Genomic DNA, 18,793 nt, shown 5'->3' with positions numbered 1-18,793 from the left:
TTAAGAAAGTGATCTGTCCCTGTGAGGATGTGTAATTTGACTGCAGGAAAGGGACATTTTCTGTCTTTGATTTTTAAAATTGTAGTTTAACCAATGCAATAGATAATACGTGAATCAACGAAAACCCCGAAAAAATCTGGCGCGGGAAGGTGGGACATTGCACAGCGTTTGGCAGCTTTAGCTGTCCCGTGGGGTGAAGTATACGTGGGGATTTTTCCAGAATATTGTTCGTTGCACAACCTAACAACTTCCACACAACTATAAAGTTCAGCTATGAAATTTAAGAGAAGGAGATCACCTTCCTAGACACAATAGTATACAAAGTAGAACGATTCGAAAAAGCCCACAAGCGCATCGCGAATGAAACCTTCCAATACACGCATTTTACCTCTTGTTTCCCGCCCAATGCCAAGAAGGGTTTTATCAAAGGAGAGGCTATTAGGCTCCTCCAAACAAACTCTTCAAAAACAACATTTGAGGAGGCACTCTCTCAATTCAAAGCCCGCATTGAAGAGCGAGGCTACCCTGCACATCTTATCGAGAGAACACTATACGGGGTCAATTTTTCTGGAAGACAGTTGGCACTTTAACAAGAACCGGCAAAACCAACGAGAAAGTTCTACCATTTGTCACAAAATACAACCCAGCGGTGTCAAATCTTCAAGCAATACTGACTTGCAACTGGAGTTTTATTGAAAACCAGCCATTACTGGCAAACATATTCAAGAAACCTCCTTTAATATCAAACAAGAGGGACGAATCAGGACATGCTCGTTAAAGTAAAACTGAGAATTGACGGTTTCACAATTATCTGTAACCATAAACCCACAAAAGGGAGACCGTGCAGGTATGTCGCATTCTTTTAAATATCTACTCGGTTTGTGTTGAAAAGGAGAAAATGAGGAGATGATTGCCTGTGATAACCCTGGGTGCCCCATCATGTGGTTCCACATTGGAATGGTGAGGGCCCCAGAGGGGATCTGCCGAGTATGCAAAGGTTTGTACACTGATTTATTTCTATTAAACTGTTGATGATTGCGTGAATATGATGCTTTGCTCTGGCTTCAGTGTTCAAAAAAGGACTGGCAACTTTCAAAGTTTCTTTTTCAGGGTAATAATCAAGTGCAATCGAAAACAGCCCCCAGGGGGCTAGTATTAGGTATTGTTTTGACTAAATGAAGCAGCCCCAGGGGTGGGGGTATGAATTGAGGTTGGTTTTGCTGGCACAGGTTTGGAGAATAATATACATTTTGTAACACTTAACTGTAATTGCTTAGTAGCGGTCACAAAAATTGAACCAAGGGAGTCCAAGGAAAACACCGACTCCCGTTGGCAAACTCGTTGGTTCGATCGATGGCAAGAAAGGTTTCCAATTGGAAGAACACTCGTATGCAAGTAGTCACTGTTCAAAAAAACCAAAACACAGGGATAATAAATCCAAGGATTTAATCTCCGTTCACTATTTGATAACTGAACAAACTGGTTCGATTGGAGACCTTTCATGGACATTGCGAGAGTATTGTGCTTGGTCTACTCGTGATCTCGCACGTGATTCCAAGTTGGACTGGAGCCAATCAAATCACACATAGTGTTTATCCACCCTGTTCGACCCCTGATCTTGCACGTGATTCCATGGTGGACTGGAGCCAATGAAATCGCAGAATAGCAAAACACGGCGATTCGTGACTACGATGAAAATAAAACGGAATCGTCCCAATTATTAACACGCGCTGCCTACGGCATCCCGCCTAATAATTTGAATGGTTTTGCAGTGTTATGCTAAATGTTCTTCTTAAAAGCCTTGCACCACTTTTGCATCACTGACCAAATGTAACTTTGAGAAAGCTGCCTGCAATGAAATTTTCAACAAGTAGATCGTAACTCCTTATTACAAAGCATTATGGGATAGAAATGCGGACAAACATTGGAAAAATGGCCGAAAAAATGTCTTTGTTTTTGTCCGCATATGAATCCCATAATGCTTTGGGCGCTAAACTAATTGGTTCATCGCTCTCATCAATTTGTGATTTAAAAAATGCACACAATTGGCAGATTATAATAAAAAATATTTAACACCCTCCAATTAACTATTTTTCCGGTTGTCAAATGTTTTTAAAGATAATTAGCAGTTGGTTTGATTGTCCAAGGAAAAGGCAGAAAAATAATTCCTTTCACTAAATTCCCCGGCATACGAGAAGCTTCCGAAATGATCACAACAAACACTCAATGCGAGAATTTATGCACAAATTTTATTTATAATTTATTTTCAGCGGACAAAATGGGTAGGCAAATCAGACATTCACATAATATACGAGTTTTCCGGCACGAATCATGGTCATCTTTTTCATTAATTGCTGCGGAGTGTGCGCAGCGAGCAAGCAGCAACATATTCTGGATTCGTGACACTGGTACGGACGAATTCTCGAATTCAGCACTTTTCCCCAGAATGCATCAACTGAGTTAGCCAGAAAAGCTGCTCCATTCACCAGCTTTTTCCAGAATGCATTGTATTTGAACAGAACGCCGCGAAACACTCGTAAGTATTCGGTGAAACAATACATCATGATGTACAAGTGAATACTCACAACAATTCAAAATCTACAATCGTAGACAGAACTTTTGGGAAGATTACCACTTTTGACGTCTTCATTGCTTCTCTCCCCTCCCCCCTCATTCAATGTTTTGCAAAACTGAATGGTTTTAGTGGGAAATTGTTGAGTTACCTTCCAACATTGAATAGGGGGGAGGGGGGTTGTATAATAGAAGGTGAAACTATTTCTTTTGCGCTTTAACAGAAGGAGGTTGAAATACAGCTCTGGTGTGGTTCATTTACATAACCTTCCCAACTACTTTTGTCTATGATTGCAGATTAAATCCTGGAATATAAATCTCATTGCACAAAGTTCTGTCACTAAATGTTTCAATCTTTAGAAACATAATAGTCAACTACTTTCTGACACCCATTTTCACAATTCTGCCAAATAATAGCATTTAAGCTTCCATCCATCAAACTTCCGGACTTCGCAGGGAAGAATGACTTCGTCTCCAGTCACTGTCCAGTCTTTTCAATCTTAAAGGTTTAGTTCTCAGTTCGAATACCAAACGAAAAATTCTTTGTGCCTTACTCACTTCTATGCACCGTTGCTTTTCTTACCAATGCGACAATCTTTCTCTTTTCATAAGAATATATTTTATAAGAATATCGAGACTGAAATTTGCAAAATGTTAAGAATAGTAAGGATAAACCCGAGGCTGAAATAGCGATATAATTTTGTGTGTTGAAAATCTGAAAGTACAATACAATTATACGTTTTTAACTTAACTGTATAAAATTACTTCTTTCTCTAAACGCAGTTGAAACAAAATCGATCACAGTGTTTCTGTGAGAAATTCATTTTTTTAAAGCCGAAACGGCCAAGTGTCGTCTGACGTGACATCTTGACCTACCGGTAACGCGACACAGATTTAGACACTGAACACCCAATACATTCTGAAATGGAAATGTCGTTTAAGAATAATACAATAATATTTTCAGCCTAAAATTAGCACAAAAATGCTGAGAGTATGAATTCAGCCTAGGCCGTAAAAACAAGATTCTTATAAAAAAGTGTATATGAATCAGTAGAAACAGAATGTTCCGCTATTGGAGACTGAAAGTTATGGTCGTTGATTGCGTAAACTTAAGTAATGACAACGCAAGCTATACGCAAAGGGCTCTGGGATCGCCAAGGGGCAAACATTGCAAGTTGTTGTGAGAAAATGTACGGCGGAAAGTTATTCGACGTCCAAAACACGATTTTGCAGAGAAACACAGTTTTATCAGAAATCGATTTGGGCAATGTTGACACGTGGCAAGTGTAAGTTTCTGTTTGAATAACCGTGAAATAAGAGACAAAATTTGCTGATTAACTTCCTCGCTTGCGTAAAATGTATTGTGAAATGGTCTCAAAGTATTACAAAATTAGGAATAAATTTGGAAGAAATAACTCAATAAAGCCTTTTCAGTTGTATTTACGTGTGTATGGTAGTTTGTCAGAAGAAAAGGTTTGTTCACATGTAACAGCTGGGGCATATCAGATATGAATTCCCAGTACTTGTTATCTAAATCCATCGAAACAGAGACTGCTGTATATTCTATGGAAGAGGAGCATTAAAACAGCTGCCTCGAGGCAGAAGGAGATTGAAATGGTTTGCTTGAGCAGAATCATCGTACTACAATAAAGTGATTGGACTCTTACAGAGTTTGTAGAAGATAGTAGCGACTCGAAAACCGTTGGATTTTTCTCAATGAAACAAGAACTTAACCTATGGGTTTCCTCATGTTTCTCCTCGCTCATTTCATCCCTCCAAAGAGCAATAGCTCTGTAAAAACAATTTACGTCTCCTCTGACGACTTCTCTCCTCTGAGGAGGTATTGTTCCAGAAGCCATAATTCGTTTATTGCAAGACGTAAATAATAAGAAAACAGCCTAGACACACGTAAATACAACTAAAAGGAATTTATTTTGTTATTTCCTCCAGATTTGTACCTACTTTTGTAATATTTCGAGACCATGACGAGATGTTAATTTCACAATAAACAGCAATAAACCTTACGGATCCTCACGCGAGCAAGGTTAACCCGAGTAAATTTTATCTCATATTTCACGGTTATTCAAACAAAAACTTAGATTTGCCACGTATCAACATTGCCCAAATCGATTTCTGACAAATCTGTGTCGAAAAAAGCGTTGATCTCTCTTTAAAATAATTTTTTGGAAGTAAGTTTCCGCCATACATTTTCTTTTTGCGACTTGCAATGTTTGCCCCCTGGCGATCCCAGAACCCTTTGCGTATAAACGGGGATCCGATTACTGGCAACTAATTCATTGTTAGTTTCGTTTTTTTAAATATTTAGGGTATCATGAAGAACAGATCAGTTAGAGAATGTGACAGATACCGGAAATTCCGTAGTGATCTACAATCACAGTCATAACTCGTTTGGCATTACACATAGCTCTAATCTTTCATTATGAACTTAGTTTTGGACAGTGTTGAGATGTTGCAAAATTTTAAAGTTCCCGAACGTTCCTACGGAGTGAGATAGAAAACTTCCACTTCAGTTGGGCGGAAGTTGTAAGTGCCGGCAAGGAATGTTCGAGCGAAAGCACTTGCGTAAGCATGGCCTGCTGGTGGACTGTAAGTGTGACCAAGGTTTGAATACGAAGACGTACCAGATGACGCAAGGTTTGAAATGTAAATATCGTGTCCTCTTCCAAACGTAGGTCCATATCTATTGCAGTCGTATATGGAATAGGCTCTATTCGAACTATATCGACTCGTTTGTGGCAGCTTTGTCGGGGCCCATCCTGGCTTGTTGCGCAACGAGAACAAAAAGGCAGTAGCATCGTAGCGATAAGAACAACTAAAACCTTAACGAAAGAAAGGAATCAATCAATCAATCAACAAAGAAACAAACAAAAATAAAAAATAAATAAATAAATAAAATAAGCAATGGGTTCAGACAACAGCTTCACACGTCCTGTACGTGCCTGTCCTAAACAGTAACGTGAACTGGGCCTAAATTGAAAGAGAATCTTCACTTTCATTCCTCCGGAGAATAAAAAATAAAATAAAAAAATAATGATATAGTAATATTTTATTTAATTGTTAAGTGTATTTAAGGATGCCATGGGGCACTAACTGGGGACACTGTACAGAAATCAAATCAAATCATACGTTGGTTTTAAGGAGAAGGGAAATCTCGGGTACCCCACGGAAAAACACCTCTGAGTACAGGGATGTACTGAGGGGACTGAGGGTACTGAGGGACGTACAGGGGACTCCTCAGTACATCGATGCCATGGGGCACTAACTGGGGACACTGTACAGAACTCAAATCAAATCATACGTTGGTTTTTAGGAGATGGGAAGTCTGGTGTACCCCACGGAGAAAGACCTCTCAGTACAGGGATGTACTGAGGGTACTGAGGGTACTGAGGGATGTACAGGGGACCTCTCAGTACAGGGATGCCATGGGGAACTAACTGGGGAAACTGTACAGAAATCAAATCAAATCATACGTTGGTTTTTAGGAGAAGGGAAGTCTGGGGTACCCCTCGCAGAAAGACCTCTCACTGAGTACAGGGATGTACTGAGGGGACTGAGGGTATTGAGGGATGTACAGGGGACCTCTCAGGAGAAAGACATCTTAGTGCAGAGTAGAGAATCAACAAACTCAACCTACATATCTGGGAATCGAATCCCCGCAACATTGGTGGGAGAAGAGTGCTCTCAGGACGAAACCATGTATGCGAAAATTGCAAACAAATTTGTTTAAAGACCCTTCCAAAATGTTGCTGGTACCAGGATAAAAAAGTTCTAGAATTCTTATTTTCACTTTCAAATTTCTTGGGAGCCGGCATCTTGAACAGTTGCATTGTGACTTGAGCCGATTGCACTGTTGTTGTAAATAAATAAATAAAGTTTAAAAACGCTCACAACACTTCAATTCTTTACGCGCCTGTTCTTGCTCTCCGCCCCCCCGTTAAGGGGGTTGGAATGAAGATTCCCTGTTGTAAAACAATAAGATCTTACTACTACCCCATGATATTCCAGTGTATCCTCCAAACACATACTCTCCAACTTGAACTATTGTAACGGTTGGTCCTTTATTATCGCATTGTTGATGAAAAGTGGTGGAGGCCCAGCCGTGATTAGACGCCTTATAACATCTCTTCCATTTGTGAGAACCGCGAGGCATGATGGGTGCTAGCCAGGTGTTGAGTGCTGCCAAATACTGCTGGTTATTTCCAATGATGCTTGAGGTTATAAAAACTTGTAAAAAAATGAACGAATCAGAATACAATTAAACAAGTCGTGTTTCAAAAAATAAATTTTCTTTATGCCTTAACTTAGCATCATCATTTTTTACAATATTATCATTAGCTGTTTATTTCCACTTTTTTGTCGATTTATTAGAGCTAAAATACTGTGGACATGAATTTCTATGAAAATGCCATAAAGAAGTTTGTTGGCTGAAATTGAACTTTCCACTTGAAACAACATACCAGTTAATCAGAAACCCATAAGGGTTGAAACGTGTAACGAGCGTTCACAGCTTCCGAATATTCAGTGCGAACTGATTGGTTGAATGTCTCAGTGCTAAGTACCATATTTGGAAACCCCTCGCTCTTGTTGTTCCAAATATGGTACCTAGCAAATTGAATATTCAGAAGCTTGTTTCCCAGCACACAAGGGGCCGTTACACGTTTTAACCTTTATGGGTTTCTGAGTTAATCCAATAGACTATAAATTTAAACTCACAAGCCAATTTTTTTAAAAAAAAGTTGGGTATGACTCACGTCATCATCAGTTAATAATGCGATGCAATGTTGTGTTCTTTACAGGCCTTATGAAACTTACGTTCGTTCTCTATTGGGACCAACCGTTTTTCAGTTGGTTGGGTTGATTGGGTTTTCAGTGTTCTATTCGGAAAAAACCGTTTTCGGTTGGTTTGGTTGATCAACTTTTTCAGCCGGCATCAAACTACAATCATAGACAAAAGTAGTTGGGAAGGTTGTGTAAATGAACCGCACCAGAGCTGTACTTCAACCCGCTTCCGTTAAAACGTAAAAGAAATAGTTTCACCTTCTCTTATATAGCCCCACTCCCCCCTATTCAATGTTGGAAGGTAACACAACAATTTCCCACTAAAACCATTCAGTTTTGTACAACATTGAATGACGGGGGAGGGGAGAGAAGTTATGAAGAAGTCAAAAGTACTAATCTTTCCAACTATGATTGTAGGTTAAAACGATTGAAAAAAAGCATTGGCAGCGACCGCTGTCGTTTACGCGGGCCATTTAAAGTCGGCCGCGGGCTCCTGCCGTGTTGGTTTCGCTCAACTCGTCAACGCTGAGAAGTCTGGTAATAACTATTCCCAGGAGTTACCGCGTTTCAACCTAAAACGGTTGGAAAAGTGTTCGATTGGGAAACCTCAACCGCTTCAACCTAAACCGGTTGCGTTTGAAACGGTTGATCCCAATAGAACACGACCTTAATCAACTGAGAGAAGCGACCTAGGGAGGCTTGGGGAAGGGAGTGTTTCTCTCGGCCGTTTCTCTTGATTGATTAGAGAGCTTTTTACGACGGCGACGGACACAACAACGCCGCAAAACAATGATATCATTGGGTAAAAGAGCATAAATAATCGTGCTGCACGTGCAGCACGGATTTTAGCACGTATTTTTGCGGTACTTTGCGTAAGGACGACGTGAAATCACTAAATTTGAGGTTTTGACGACAACGAGAGCTTGCAACAGGGAATTTTTTTATTCTCTATTTTCAATTTGTCACTGCTCGTACCAATTTATTATTAGGATACTTCACCCAAATTGTAAGAAGTGAACGAGATAGAATAACCGCGAAAGACTTATGGTAACGCAAAGTGATATTTTGAGGTGACGTTTTCTTTGACGTCACCGTCGTAGATCTTAAGGTCCCTAATGACAACGCACGAAGCGCGCAGGCTGCGCAGCTCGACTGACTCAGAAGTCCAGATTAAACTAAAGCAAGTGAGCAATGTATGGAACCTTCCTGGTCTGAAAGTGATCATGCCACGAAAAAGAGTGATTCTGATTTCCTCGTTTAACACTTTTAAAATAAATACTCTTAAAAAACTACGAATTTCTAAAACTGGACATAGATAAATCATTTGGCCCCTCATTACAATTTACATTGAAAAGGTCACCAGATGAAAGATCCCCTCAGCTTGTCATTCCTTTAAGAGAAGCACTTCAAGATTCAAACATTTTGACCAATTATTTATTGTTTCAGTGTTTAGCCTTTACCTTGCATGTAAAATACGCTTTCTTGCTTACTGGACAAAGTAACTAACGACCATTTCTGATGAAGATTTGACAGTAATGTTAGTATCCTCTTGGCTGTTTGAATTTTTACCTTCTCCTTCAATATGGGATCCATATGGGATAAAATATGGGATAATATGGGATCATTCGATCAGTTGGAATTTGCCTCTTACCAAGAAGCTAAGAATCAAAACAAAGTTATTGATTTTAACTAATTCCTTCCCTGTAAATCTCTCTATTGAATGACGAATTACTATGCTCTAACCCACCTTGAACTTCAATGTAGGTAGCAGTTTCTACTTTAAAGACTTGAGCACTTGTTGCTACACAGAGATAATGTCCTGTATCGTGAAGAGTCAGGTTTGTAATAATCAACGCTCCAATGGTCTGTTGAGTTCGCTCAACTGGCAGTTGACCTCCTATCCTTTTCCAACTGATCAATGGTTGTGGATCACCAGTAGCGCTACAATTTAGCCTCAGATCGGCTCCCAATCTTGCGCTTATTTTAGCAGGTGGCGTAACTGTGAACTGAGGAAGGGAGACAACAACTACGAGAGTTTTCTTTTCAACGCGACCCAAAAGATTTTCTGCTGAACAGAAGTAGTAGTCTGAGTCGTCTTTGCGAATTTGTAAAACTTGTAAAGCGCTGTTGTTGTAGCTCACTCTTCCCTGGGGTAGCTGGCCAGAGGATTTCCTCCACATAACCACAGGTGCAGGATGTCCAGTCACGTGACAAAGTGGAAGTCTAAATGTGCGTCCCTCAATAGCGTGACGAGGTCCCGGATCTAGTGAAACGCTAGGAGGAACTGAAACAAAAGGAAGTACGTTTAAGAAACCATATTCCCTGCTAACGGAGGTCTCTTTTCTTTTTACGTTCGCTGGGCTGACGGATACGGGAGAAGAGACCTCTGCCATGGGTCGAAATTCACTTTGATCCAACTGCCGTCCAGAACCTTGGATGGTACTCTTCAAACCGCATGCGCCATGAAATGTTTGCTGACTGTGACTTGAGCCCACTGTGTCCCGCGCATTTCTTTACAGTCATTCCACTGTTCTTAAGTGAGCGCACAAAACATGAAGCATGACGTGAGGATTCACTGCCGTGCATTCTCAACAAAGTGAATTTCGACCTATGGCAGAGGACCCTTTTCCCGCACTTGTCAGCCCAGCGAACGCAAAAGAAAGGAGACCTGTGCTAGCAGGGAAACAATCGAAACTTAATTCCAAAGGAACGGCGATGCACTTCTGTTGAATTTTTAAAGCTAATTGATTTAATTAGCTCCCTAAATTACAATTCTTAACCAACGCAACCTTGTGACTTACACGAAACTTATAAGAAAAAACACTCTTCTCGTACAACTTCAGTTTTCTTGTGGCGAGTAACTCTGACTTCAAAGATTTTACTGAATATCGCCTTTAGAGTCAAGGAAACTGTAGAATCTATTAAGCAGTCATGGAATGTGGAAAACTTTGGAGACAGTGATATTTTTCCGGTCAATGCCGGGCTTAACTATTGCCGTAGAAAAGGAATAACTGATTTACCATTCACTTCGAGCCGCACCAGAGATTGTGCCTGTCCCAAGATGTTTGATGCAGAACACTTGTATCTACCCGAGTCACTTCCAATCACCTTTGGAAAAACCAACTTTCCTTGCAAGGCTGTTGACAAACGTGTTTCTGACTTTCCCTCCAGTTTACTCCATGTAATTGAAGGTTTAGGATTACCGCTGACTGAACACTGAAAGGATGCTGTTTGAGTTTCATTAACTGTCATCTTTGCGGGCGAAACAGCGATGGTGGGAGGTGCGATGGATTCACCAGGCTCTCCTTTCGCTCCTGGTATACCTGTGGTTCCTGGGTCTCCTTTCTGTCCTTTTAACCCGATTTGTCCCCGAGGCCCCGCTGGTCCCATGATACCTTGCTTTCCACTCTTTCCAGGCGATCCCATAATTCCTCTGTCCCCTTTGTTTCCGTTCTTTCCTTTTTGTCCTCGCCTTCCCCGGTTGCCCCTTTCTCCTTTCGGTCCAGGTGGACCGGGAGGGCCTGGGGGACCTGACACATGTTTACCGTTGTTCGATTGGTAAAGTCTTACTCTCAGCTCTGATAGGAATTGTTCAATGTTTAGTCTCTTTTCTTCTGTTTGCTTGTTTTCAGTTTCGTTGTTGATGGAAGAAGTCCTGCGCCTGTGTCGATGAACGCTATCGGTTTGAGATTCTACAACAAACCATAAAATGGAAAAAAAAAGTTGTCAGTTGACAAGGCCATAAAATCACTGAGGGAATGAGGCTATATGGTCTATAAGAGGCGGGTCAAGAGAGATCTTGATGGAAAGATCTTTTCTAATTAAAAAAAAAAATGAAATTGTTGGACACGTTCCTATACTAATCGATATCTATACCGCTATAAAAAGTGTTCATTGAGAGATGTTCTTCCTTTCTAATAACATTTCCCTAAAAATCAAAACAATGCTGCTAATTTAAATAAAATTGCTGCAATTTTAAAACTTTAAACGGTATGAGAGATTACAAATTGCCCTTATGTCTCAAAAGACCAAAAGCTTTTCTCGAAAAACCGATAAGGATATTTTCCACTTCCTTGAACCAGTGGGAAATTGCACGGTTCCATATTTAAATTCTGCTAGAGCACTTGGACTACTAAGAAAACATACAATTATTTTTTCGTTGAGTAACTAATGACGTGTTTCTGGCAGTATGTTAACAAATTTTCATACATCTCCACTCCATGAGGCATGGGCACATCATTAACTCGTTGTGGGTAAATTTTTACTATCAGTAGTTAATCAAAGGGCCTTATGAGTTTTGTCTTGTATTTTGTAGTACACTAGCAGAGAAATGATGAATTTTTGAATTGTTCGCCTTAGAGTGATTCTTATCATCATAATAATCATCATTATCATCATCTTCGTCACCATAACGATCATCGGTCCTTTTTGCCCCAAAATTATTATCTGATTGAGCTCTATAAATTATTAAATAAACACAATTGTCCGCTTCTTGAATTCGTGATCTCTGAACTTTTGTGTTGAGAAGAAATAATCATTTCCACGGAGAGCCCAGTTGGCTTAACATTCATGGAACACATCTATTCTCAGGACAAATAATTTGAACGATACCCGCCATTTTATAAATTTGAAGGGTGCGTTTCTTTAGAAGAATCCAAGATTGGATTTATGATCTCAGATCACACGATACTTCAATTCCCAAAGAAATGAAGAATCCAAAAATTGATTTTTTTTGCGTGACCGCCCAATTTCAGCAGGTTAGGATTAATGTAATCTTTATCATATTGAAGTTCTGCGAAATATTTACGACTTTCCATAAATTTCAGATACATTGAAGAAAAAAATAGCACTGAAAACTCCTTGATTGCTCGCCATGAATCACATAAATAGCGGGAATGTGCACTTCAACAAGACTACTGCTGACCAAACGTAGGTTTTTCGGCTCCGTCTTTCAAATTAAAGAAACGCGTGGATCATGAATCCTAAAAATCCGGATTCAGATCTGTATTTACTAATCCACACGAGGAGTGGATTCTTCGGAGGAATAATCAATTTTCGGATTTTTAGTAAAGAAACGCAAAGAATCCGCTTTTGGATACAAGAATCAGGATTTGCATTTTCCCAAAGAAACGCATTTTTTAGTTTAAGCTATCACGGCGATAATTGTTTCTTCACTTGAATAGTCCGCACATAAGGTTTCTGTTAAGGTCAGAGAACTTGACATTCACATAATTATTTTGCCTGTTTGTTGCAATGGTGATGTCCTTTCAAAATATATGCTCTCCTCTCTTTATTACTATTATATTTAATTATCTTGCTGATGTTTGCGAATTAATTGAGAACATTGAATCCTCTTTGCTTACATCATTAGAAACTAAGCACTCGTCAACTAGTCGATTAGACGTCACTGTGTTCGAAATAAAACTCTGATCTCTGTTCCTTAATGGCATCATAAACAATGGCGATTCTCCTTTGGCCAACAGTGATTTAAGCAGTCGATGGGAATCATCAGTTTCTCGAGAAAATTGAATTTCCTTAGATTTCTTTTTCACAACGTCTTATTCAGTGAAAAGGAATGTTGTCCATTCACCTTTGCCCGCTTTGTATGTCGCAGTAGATTTCTTTGGTATCGGTATAATTCATGAAGGAACCTATGCGCTTCAATTTCCCCAAACAGTATGTTTCACTTGGTTGAATTTTCCAAAGTAATTGTATCGCGTACTTACCAGAAGCATATTTGAAGGACTTTGTGATGTCTGGATCCGAAACAATCGATGACTTTGTACTTGTCAGGGCAACGCTTTCAAGAGCGTTTATCCTCCTCTTCTGCTCGTTTAGCTCCAATTCAATCCTCAGAAACCCACCACAGTACAATACAATTGATAAAATAGATATAATAGAAGCAAAGGAAGGTAAATTCTTCTGAGTAGTCATTTTCGTGTTTTGAGTAATTTGGTTCCCTCAGTAATCGTTTTGTTCAGCTTGACATGTGATACCTTAAAAGATGATCCGTCAAATTCCCCACCTGTAGATCTGTAAAGTTTACAAAGTTCACATCCGTTCTGGCAAATTTCCCTCGTTGTGAAACATAACGGGTGCGGGAGGCAACCCCTCTATTTTTTTGTATTCATCGTACATGTATGGAATTTGAAATTCCTTTTTCATCTGTTGCTTTGGCCTTTTAAGTTCATGCATTAACTGCCACTTTTAAGGTGCATCTTGCCTTACTTTTGAACGCGCTTTCCCTCTGGGAAGTTCGCCAATCACGAATTAATTATTTTGCGTCGTTTCTGATTACCTCTTGTGAAGGTATTCAGTGGGTTGATTGTTTTCGTGTAGTTTTCCAAAGGAACGAAAAATCCATGTTCGAGTTATTTTGCGGTCAAGATATGTGTTTACTTCGGGTTAGAGCGAGATTTGATAATCCATGTGGAAGGGAGACTTTCGTGAAATACACTTGGCCACCACGGACTCAATACTACAGTTGTTAATAAAAGAAGGAATAGAAAACTCGATGAGCCAAGGCTTAGACTAACGAGCAACTATAAAGAATCCCGTTTAATTACTGCTGATATCAAATATACATGGTTCAAGAACATGTTTACTGATAAGAAGCAACCGACCTACGATCTGTGGGCGCCGACATTTTTCACCCTCTCAACAAGACGCTTGGAGGCGTTTACGCGGGATGGGTCGAGGTAAGGAATAAAACGTTTTGTAGCAATAATCACAGTCCGTTGACACAAGCAAGCAAGCTTGCGTCAGGAAGGCTTCTGCTTGCATTAAAGTGGCAACGAGGGAAACCCTGAATTTGAACAGTGGAGTGGCAACGACACAAGGAGTGTTCTCACATGAAGTAAATTAAGAAACTGATCGGTCCCTGTGAGGATGTGTAATTTGACTGCAGGAAAGGACCATTTTCAGTCTTTGGTTTTGAAAATTTGAGTTTAGCCAATGCAATGGATAATGCATGAGTCAACGAAAACCCCGAGAAAATCTGGCCCGAGAAGGTGGGGCATTGCACAGCGTTTGGCAAATCTAGCTGTCCCGTGGGGTGAAGTATACGTGGGGATTTTTCCAGAATCTGTTCATTGCACAAGCTAACAACTTCCACACAACTATAAAGTTCAGCTATAAAATTTCAAAGAAGGGGATCACTTTCCTAGACACAATAATATACAAAGGAGAACGATTCGAAAAAGAATCTATTCTCGATATCAAAACATATCACAAGCCCATCGCGAATGAAACCTTCTAATACATGCATTTTAGCTACTGTTACCCGCCCAGTGCCAAGAGGGGTTTTATCAAAGGAGAGGCTATTAGGCTCTTCCAAATAAACTCTTCAAAACAACATTTGAGGAGGCACTCTCTCGATTCAAAGCCCTCCTTGAATAGCGAGGCTACCCTACACATGTTATCGAGAGAACACTATACAAGGTCAATTTTTCTGGCACTTTAACAAGAACTCAAAACCACCGAGAAAGTTTTACCATTTGTCACTAACTAAAACCCAGCGGTGTCAAATCTTCAAGCAATACTGACGCGTAACTGGAGTTTTATTGAAAACCAGCTATTACTGGCAAACATATTCAAGAAACCTCCTTAATATCATCCAGGACATACTCGTTAAAGCAAAACTGAGAATTGACCGTGCAGGTATGTCGCATTCTTTTAAATATCTACTGTTTGTGTTGAAAAGGAGAAAATGAGGAGATGATTGGCTATGATAATCCTGGGTGCCCCATCATGCGGTTCCACATTGGAATGGTGGGGGCCCCAGAGGAGAATTGATGTCAGTTTTTCATGCGTCTGTCCTGTTAGTGATCATGAATTGCGTTATAACATTGTCAAAGTAGCTGTGGATCCACGAGGTGATAGCCGAGTGGATCCGCAGACTACTTTTACAATAACAAAAAGGCAGAGGGGTCAAAATTAAGTCAAAACACGACAAGAAAGCGAGACACAAATGCGAGAAACTTCAATCTGACGCATCGCGTCATTATCGCATAAATTATAAAATTATGTGTCTGTCCGCTTATTGACAATAAAAATTAGCCAATGAGCGCGCGAGAATTTTTGCAGGCATTGTAAAATATATATTTTATAACACTTATTGTAATTTTAAGTAGCGGTCACAAAAATTGAACCATGGCAGTCCAAGGGAAACACCGATTCCCGTTGGCAAACTCGTTGGTTCGATCGATGACAAGAAAGTACCCAGTTGGAAGCACACTCCTATGCAAGTGGTCACGGTTCAATAAAACCAAAACACAGGGATAATAAATCCAAGAATTTAATCTCCGTTCACTATTTGATAAGTGAACAAACTGGTTCGATTGGAGAACTTTCATGATATTGTGCTTGGTCTACTCCTGATCTCGCACGTGATTCCAAGTTGGACTGCAGCCAATCAAATCACACATAGTGTTTATCCACCCTGATCGACCCCTGATCTTGCACGTGATTCCATGGTGGACTGGAGCCAATGGAATCGAACAATAGAAAAACACGGCGCTTCTTGACTACGATGAAAATAAAACGTCCCAATTATCAACACGCGCTGCCTACGGCAGAATGTGAAAGTGTGAAAGTGTTTGGTTAAAGTTATTTTGTGATTGCTTTGGTTTTGCAGTGAAATGCTAAGTGTTCTTCTTAAAAGCCTTGCACCACTTTTGCATCACTGACCAAATGTAACTTTGAGAAAGCCGCCTGTAATGGCATTTTCAACAAGTGATAAAAATAGATCGTAACGTCTTATTACAAAACATTATGGGATTGAAATGCGGACAAACGTTGGAAAAATGTCCGCATATTAATCCCATAATGCTTTGGGCGCTAAACTAATCGGTTCATCGCTCTCATCAATTTGTGATTAAAACATGCACACAATTGGCAGATTATAATGGAAAATATTTAATACCCTCCAGTTGTGAAATGTTTTTAAAGATAATTAACGGTTGGTTTGATTGTCCGAGGAAAAGGCAGAAAAATAATTCCTCTCACTAGATTCCCCGGCATACGAGAAGCTTCCGAAATGATCACAACAAACACTCAATGCGAGAATTTATGCACAAATTTTATTTATAATTTATTGTGAGCGGCAAAAGGCGTAGGCAAATCAGACATTCACATAATATACGAGTTTGTATACTACGAGTTTGTATAATATACGGCGTTGCCGCCGGTCCGGCGTATATTCTACAGCCGCGAGGAGTTATTTGCTCACTGACAGGATGCCAGGGCTCATTTCCACCAGCTGAAGCGCTTTGGTTTGCTCCGATACCGCGGACCGAGGCTTAAAAACAGGGGAAGGAATAACACTCGAATTTGCCCGATTCCAACTAAGAAGCTACGACAACCTAAAATGTATGGCATACCTACTATTCTATCGACTAATGTCAGGTCACTGCCCAAGAACGTAGATGAGATCCAGCAAATCGCAGAACTAAACTCTGCTGGGGAAATTTGTATAACAGAGTCTTGGCTGTCTACTGATATTCCAGATTCCTGCGTTGCTATTCCTGGCTTCAATCTATTTCGCAAGGACCGTATTAATCTGACTACAGGAGGTGGAGTGTGTGTTTATTTAGACCAGAAAATTACCGTGTAAATTATTACAGTCCAGCGATCAAGAGGATGTTGAGTAGTTGTAGATTTCAATGAGACCTCATAGTTTGCCAAGGCAAACAACATCTATTGTTTTAGGTGTTATCTATCACTCGACCAGCAATCGTGAGCCCGAGAATGTTATTCTTCGTGATCATATACAAAGGAACCTTGATGCGCTACTGTTGATGCAACCTAATGCACTTGTTGTGTTAACTGGTGATTTTAACCCTACTTCAACTGGGTTTCGAGCATAATATATAACTGGCAGGGGTGAACCAACTGAAACAACTTGTATCCTTCAAAACTCGCGATACTGGCACGCTGGACCGGTTTTTTACTAACAGACCCCAAGCTATTTACTCTATCACAGCTTCCGAAGGTCGGATCATCGGATCATTACACTATCTTAGCTAAACCAGTATCCGCCCCTCTCCGCACTACCCACACAACTGAGAAAATTGTTGTGCGTGATATGCGAGATAGTGCGTGGCGTGCTCTCAGACAATGGATAGCTCAAAAGGATTGGACCCCAATTCTTAATGCCTCCTCGTGCGAGCAAAAGTTTCAACTGTTCATGTCTGAGCTTGATGATACCATTTGTATTTTCCTCCCGCAGAAGACCATAAAGAAACATTCTACCGATCGCCCTTGGAAAACTAGTAGGATCAAATTGTGGATCGGTAAACGCCAATCCTCATTTTCTAGACACGGAAAGGACTCAAATGCCTATCGTCATTGGAGAAACAAAGCTCAAGTTGCAATAAAAACGGCAAAACATTACTACTATCAGAAAAAGGTTGCGGAGGTCAAACATGTGAATCCTGCGAAATGGTGGAGGGAAATAAAAAAGCTAGCAGGATGCCAGGATGCTAAGCAGGAGTGGTACCATCAGTTCCTTGATAAAGATATAGATATTAAGCGTTTAGCAAATAAGATCAACAGTTATTTTGTTGGGTTGACTGACCATTTCCAACCACTGTGTCAAGGTGTCCCCCCGCTATCTGTTCCTGTTGAATTTTTAATTTCAGAATTTGATGCATATAAATCCTTGTCATCGCTTCAGACATCGAAAGCAGTCGGCCCTGATAACATACCTAACCGGCTCCTGAAAGAGTTTGCCCTAGAGTTAGCCCCCCTTGTTTGTGACATTTACAACCAGTCTCTAAGGGAGGGGTACATACCAGCTTTTCTGAAATCTTCTGTTGTTACCTCTATCCCTAAAGTGTCTCCCCCCGGGCTTATTGAACAAGATCTAAGGCCTATATCTCTTACTTGTACCATGGCAAAGATTATGGAGGGCTTTACCTGTTCCAGACTCCTATCCCAGTTGGAAGGCAAGATCGACCCCTGTCAGTTCTCCCGTAAGGGGCATTCTAAGACAGATGCCCTTCTATATATGCTTCAAGAGATCTACAAAGCAGTTGATGGTGGTGAGGCGTCGGCTCGGATATTCTTCGCAGACTTTTCTAAGGGGTTTGATTTGATTGATCACTCAATATTGATGCAGGAACTCAGTCGCTGATCTCGGAGTTCATCCAGTTCTTTTATCTTGGATTACATCATTTTTGACATACCGGAAGCAAGCAGTTAGAATCGGAAGTACGTTGTCTGATTGGCTGACACTAGAAGGAGGAGTACCCCAAGGAACTAAATTGGGAGTGATCTTCTTTACGGTGATGACAAACAGACTGTTCTCTGACTGGCGGCTGCGCATCAAATACGTCGATGATACCAGTGCTCTCGAAATAATTCCAAGGAACTCCCCTAGCTTATTTAATGTCTTGGCTTCAGACATTCATAATTTTACCAT

General features: G+C 40.4%; 1 protein-coding gene across 3 annotated transcripts; it reads right to left on the bottom strand.

Moving 5' to 3' along the window:
* Positions 1 to 2,181: 2,181 nt before the first annotated feature.
* On the bottom strand, positions 2,182 to 13,379 carry LOC137969789 (contactin-5-like). Of its 3 annotated transcripts, none has more exons than XM_068816150.1 (5): positions 13,098 to 13,379; positions 10,392 to 11,063; positions 9,119 to 9,655; positions 6,583 to 6,819; positions 2,182 to 5,411 (listed from the first exon to the last, which is right to left on the bottom strand). In XM_068816150.1, the coding sequence occupies exons 1-5, from the start codon at positions 13,303 to 13,305 to the stop codon at positions 5,071 to 5,073; spliced, it is 1,995 nt and encodes a 664-aa protein (XP_068672251.1). In that variant the 5' UTR covers positions 13,306 to 13,379; the 3' UTR covers positions 2,182 to 5,070. The 3 variants fall into 3 exon arrangements, with proteins under 3 accessions (XP_068672251.1, XP_068672252.1, XP_068672253.1); XM_068816151.1 differs by having other exon boundaries at positions 6,583 to 6,816; XM_068816152.1 differs by having other exon boundaries at positions 5,282 to 5,411; positions 6,618 to 6,819.
* Positions 13,380 to 18,793: the final 5,414 nt, after the last annotated feature.

Source organism: Montipora foliosa, chromosome 9 (assembly GCF_036669935.1).
Source record: "Montipora foliosa isolate CH-2021 chromosome 9, ASM3666993v2, whole genome shotgun sequence".
In the NCBI taxonomy this organism is placed as follows: Eukaryota; Metazoa; Cnidaria; class Anthozoa; order Scleractinia; family Acroporidae; genus Montipora; species Montipora foliosa.
The sequence above is the reverse complement of the archived record's forward strand: the minus strand, read 5'-3'. Positions and strand labels throughout refer to the sequence as shown.